At 43.9% G+C, this 5557-nt stretch overlaps 1 protein-coding gene across 8 annotated transcripts in view; it reads left to right on the forward strand.

Annotated features, from left to right (window-relative positions):
- The window catches only part of LOC105306591 (zinc finger protein 350-like), a 14121-nt gene that overhangs the window by 4432 nt on the left and 4132 nt on the right, over window positions 1-5557 (forward strand). For 3 of the 8 annotated variants that reach the window (XM_023524157.1, XM_023524160.1, XM_023524161.1), the window contains one exon: window positions 472-714. Coding sequence is in view for 2 of the 8 variants with exons in the window: in XM_023524159.1 (XP_023379927.1) it covers window positions 8-464 (457 nt within the window). In the remaining 6 variants the exon portion in view is untranslated. Of the gene's footprint in view, window positions 1-7; window positions 715-967; window positions 1527-4970; window positions 5554-5557 lie in introns of those variants that run through there. The other 5 variants (XR_002777515.1, XR_002777514.1, XR_002777516.1 and 2 more) reach the window with 5 other exon arrangements.

The raw sequence follows: 5557 nt of genomic DNA on the forward strand, positions 1-5557 counted from the left end.
ATCAGAGATTTCACACAGGAGAGAAACCTTTTGAATGCAACAACTGTGGGAAAGCCTTTATTGGGAAGCCACAGCTTATAGTTCATCAGAGAATTCATACAGGAGAGCGGCCCTATCGATGTAATGAGTGTGGAAAATCCTTCAGAGCAAAGTCAGTCCTCAATGAACATCAGAAAATTCACTCAATCAAGGGAGAAAACCCTCCCTCGGAGAGTCACAGCTCATCACAGACCAATGTTGTTCTACAGGACAAAAACCTTGTTAATACGGTGACTGTGCAGGTGCCTTGTGTGGTCCCTCAGACAGCACTAAATAACAGGAACGTAGTCATAGTGGGCCAGCCTGTGGCCAGAAATGCACCGTCAGGAGGATTTGCACAGGACAGAAACCCCGTGAATGCAGTGAGTGTGGTCACGCCTTCAGTGGTCAATTACATCTTACTTTATGTCCCAGGAAACCAGTAGGAGAAAGGTGAGCTGTTCTACGTGTAAAAGATTGGAGCCAAATTTCTAGCTCGTTTTATGTCTGAAAAGTAAATACTGAGAAATCGTATAGATGCTGAGACTGGGAAGACCTGATATGTTGATGGTATTAAATATGTGCGTCGATGCAGAGGCGTAATCTTATGTTAACCCAAATACCCTTAAGGTTCTCTGTCGTGTCAAAGGAACAAAAGAAGCTAAGTGGAGGAAATAAAGTGAATTTTTAATGCAATTTGTATCTGGAATGTTGCTAAGAAGGGAAAACTGCTGAAAGGTAAATACTGGATTGGTGGGCTATGGGCAATATATATCAGTTTCCCCAGGCCAGGGTGAAGGGTTATTTGAAAACTGGGATGTCTCCCAGAAACTCTCAGAAGTTTATACCATGCAGAGGGACTCATGAAACAAAAAGTTCACAGTGAATCGATTGTCTCATTTACCGGAGTATTTGTCAGATACTTCCTTTGTACCTGGTTCTGTTCCAGGAGCTGAGGATACGGCGGTGACAACATAGAAGCCCCTGGTCTCCTGGAGAAAAAGTGAGGTACTCGGATCATCTTTAAGGAGTATCTCTATACTCCAGCTGATCCAGTGAGAGGATGTTAATATTTTTATTAGGTGAAATAGTTCAAGGGAATATGACTTGTTGAAGGAGCGCGTTGTTTTGAGGGAGTGGAGAAGAATTCTCGTGACAAGTATCAGAACACAAATGAATTATTTTAAAGCTCATTTCTTTTCTCCACCAGCATACTATAAATTTTCTAATTTTAGTGGCTTCATGTAAACTTTAGTGTTTTAAAAAACTGAAAACCCAATAAGTGAAAATTCATCTCCTCTGTGGTAGTAGCCAGATTTCACGTACTTGGCAGTCATGTGACAGATGGTTACAGCACAGTGAGGAAAACAGACAGAAAGCACTAGAAAGTATATTGAGGGAAAGACAAAGTATATTGTTGGTTTCCCTGATTTTATATTTCACCGCACACTTAAAAAATGTTATTTATATATAAATTTAGAAAGTGAATGAATGAACTAAAAGACTAATCAAAGTGTATTTTGTCACTTAACGGTAAAGAGAGTCATAACGAACATAATTATTACTCAAAACGGTTTTCATGTGGGATCAGAGAGGCTTACTGATGACAAGGAAAGAAAAAGAAAATGATTCCTAGAATAAATAGAATAAAAATGAGAACCTTAGTCTCTAAGAATAGTAGAGGGTATAGGAAATGAGAGGAAGTGGCATCTTTTTGGAATGTCTTGGAAATGAATCCTTAACATTTGTCCACAGGCCTGTCACCTGTGTCAAAGATCCCAGCTCCTCTGTGACCTAGTGAATGGAGACATGTGATGTCTCCTTCGTTCCTTCCTACCGTTCTGAAAGTCAGTTTTTCGACTTCTCCATTTTCCAATGTTCTTTCCCTTGATCCCATGAGGCTATAATATCCCAGTTAAGCGCATGAGTCCTACTCATGGAAAAAGAAACAAATATGTCATGCTGTGTCTGTCTCAGAATTCAGTCAAAATTCTGGGTTTGCATAATTTTCCAAAAGTATTTTAAAGTATCACTGCAAGGGCACAGTTTTACACACATGATCCATCAGTGAACACAACAGTGAGAACACCCTTCATGAACCTCATCATCTAGTGAGGGAAAGAGTCAGGAAATGGATTATATAATCTCAAGAAGTGATAAATCCAATGAAGAAAAATAAAGGCTAGTAATAGAGCATAATGGAAGAGACATCCCCCCTCCCCAGTGGAAGGCTTTTCAGGATGAAATGGGTCGATTTGAAAGTACTGAGAGAAATCACCACCCATCATCACGAATGAACCAGTATTTATTCCAATACTGTTTCTTAAGGATTGTCGATTATAAGCCTCAGATTCTCTAAGAAACCTAAGAGAATGGAGTTCCTGAGTCAGAAGCACACCTAAACCAGAACCTCTGGCGCTGGAGTTCAGGACTCTGTATTTTCAACAAGAGTCTGATGCGTCTTTGAACATCTTTGCCCTAAATCCTGGTTTATTGTCCTTATCACATCCCTCACAGTATGTCTTGTAATAAGATGGATTCAGGGCAGATGTTTAGCAAAGACTCAGTCAAGTGGTCCGTCAAGCAGACCCGCAGATCAACTACATTTCTTGACTTGTGAATCTCCCATTCTGGCCAAGGCAAGGTCAGTTTGGCTCATTCTTGGAACTGAACAGTCTGGGCCCCAGGAAGGGCTTCCAGGCTGACCTGAACCCTGAGGCACACGTGCTACGCTCACCTTTCAGAGCTTGACATCCCCAGGCGAAGGTGACCTACTGCACACTTAAGCCTGCCACCACACCCAGGAGCTTTATTGTTCCATTGAAGTCCACCCTTCACCTTGAATAATGCGTGAGTGCTTCCTGAAGTCACACTGTCTGCTTGTAATCTTAATCTTGCCCAAGTGCTGTGTGCCTTTGAGCAAGTTACTTAATTCACCTGTTACTCAGTGTATAGTTAAAATGTCTGTCTCAAGTTTGTTGTGAGAAGTAGATGTAGTTCAAATAGTGCCTGCCAAACAGGCAATTCATGAAAGTAGTATTATTCCTAGCGAGGGCAGATCTCTTTCCTCTCGTTTTTTGGGTCGTCATTATCTCCAGTTATCACTTTTCCATGAAGCCTATAGGTGTCAATTTTCATCATTGGCTCTGCCCCCTACAACTGGCGTCTGACCAATGTCATCCACCCCTGCCTTACTCCATTCCACCCCGGCTCCTCCCCATTCTCAAATATCTCCAAGACTGGAAATCCTCCTGTGCTTTGTTCATGGTCTGATCACCACCTCTTGACATCTAGGCTCCTATAAACTTCGTTGGTCATCCAAAGTCTACTCAGGACTTCAGCTCACAGGGTCTTCTCCGCCCTACGGAACTGCACGACCTGTATAATGGTCGCCCCCGTGGTGCTCTTTCTAACTGCTTATGGGCCCTGCCATCTTTCCGTTTTGCCCCAAAGTACAGATTACAGCACGTGCCACATTTGGAACAGTGTCGTTGTCCCAAAACAGGACGGACAGGCTAGGAAGTTACCAGAAAGTGGTTTCACACCGTAGGCAACCTGATAGCCTCTGTCATCCTATGACCAGAACTCCAACATTGAGTGGCACTTTAAGGGCCCAGTAGATCAGAAGCGGCCTCAGCAACACCTGGAGAGGGGCCTTCTTTCCCACTGGGGCCTGCCGCTCCTGCTTCCAGAACAGCTGCAGACCAGTAGGTGTGGAATCAGCTCATCTTTCTTGGTCCAGGTCCCACCACTACCCCTACAATCTGTGCCACCTCGCTCTCCCTAATCTCCACTATCTGTACCACTTCGACTTTTCCAGATCTGTGCTGCGCTCTAAGGCTTTCTCTACCCAAAACCATTCCTAATTTCTGCTCCTGCAAAGGATAAAAATTCTCAGCCGTAGGGACACTTACATCTCCTTAAAATGGTGCACCCACATGCAACAAAAGACACTCAGTGGACATGGCCGACGTAAGTCTTGGTCCTATATAGTGACTGGGAAGAGGAGAGCGCTGCGTTATTGGAGTGGGCACGTCCACTGTGCTATTGCTGGTACTTGGGGAGATAAAAGTCTCATGTCCACAGGAAAAGGCTACCTTCTCTGTAGGGCATACCTTCAGAAAATGGCTCCTCCACAGGGGTCCGTTATATTTTCTTCCCAATGGCCCGAATGTTCAGAATCCTGGTCCCTGGAGGCTCCTCATGTGACCCACAGTTATTATCCACTCAGAGGTGCTACTGAATCTTCGAGAGGAAGAGCTGGGGCGGTTGTCAGGCAACCCATATCCAAAAGTAGCTGGCGGAAGCCTGCTGGAGGAGGGGAAGACTCTAATACGCCCTTTTACGTGAATGTTGGGGAGAATCAGATCCCCCCTAGAAGCCCGTTTATACCCTCACCCCACTGCCGGTCTGAGGAACACGTTAATAATTCCCTAAAACTCAGCTCGCTTCACTTCTTCAGTGCAATTTAATTGGATGCCCTCAAATAGAATTTCTCTTTCCTTTATTTGTGTATCCATTTTGCCCTAAGATACAGCTTTGGTAGCGTCTCTAACTTTTTACTGCATTTGCAGACTCCAGTTTGTCTCTCTGTAAGACAAGCCTTTTGACATTAAGAAATTGTTTGGCTTATCAGTTATCACAGGAACTATATACAGTGCCAGATGAACAGATTGTCAAAAATATATACTGAAGATAGAGTCTAGGTAAGCCAGAGATTTTAAAGTCGGCTTATTCCATTTGACACTTGAGAACAAGAAAATGAGTAGTTATTAATACTATATTTTTAAAGATTTTACTTTCACACACAAAAATTACAACTGGATCTATAGAAAGTGGCCCACAGCCCGTATGGTGGAAAGGATCACATCTTATTGCTCTTTCTACATGACCTTATGACATAAACCTCAGACTGAATAGGTTGTGTGATTACGGGCTCATTGTCTTTCAAGGATGTGGCTGTGGACTTCACCTGGGAGGAGTGGCAGCTCCTGGCCCCTGCTCAGAAGGACCCGTATGGGGACGTGATGTTGTAGAAACCTGGTGTCAGTGGGTGAGATCTGCCTTGTGTCACTCCGAGCACACCCTGTCCATTGTGTTTCTTCTTTCAGTTCCTGAAAGTGTCTGAAGTGTTGATTCATTTTGGCCTTCAGTTTTTTAGGTCATTGACTCTTCACTGCCTCTCTCCATCCAAACAGAATATATGCTCTTCTTTCCAAGTGAAAAGGTCATACTCTTCCAGGGTGCAAGTTTACAGTCCCTTAAGTGGGATTTTCTCCTTTCTTCAGATACAGCCACCCTCCCCCATCCCTGACCCCCAGCTGAAGAAATTAGGTCCAATTTCTGTGTGGTTTCTCCTTCATCACAGGGGATCAAGTTAACAAACCAGAGGCCCTTCGGGTTGGAGCAAGAATCATGGAGAGCAGTGCTGAAATCGGATGTGGTTGTTCCCTTTCTGGTCAGATCTCAGATACCCGGACTGTTGCCAGTGGTCTAGCTGTTTACCGTGCCACTCGGAAAACTACAGACTGGCAGGTTA

Source organism: Pteropus vampyrus, unplaced genomic scaffold (genome assembly GCF_000151845.1).
Source record: "Pteropus vampyrus isolate Shadow unplaced genomic scaffold, Pvam_2.0 Scaffold448, whole genome shotgun sequence".
Lineage (NCBI taxonomy): Eukaryota > Metazoa > Chordata > Mammalia > Chiroptera > Pteropodidae > Pteropus > Pteropus vampyrus.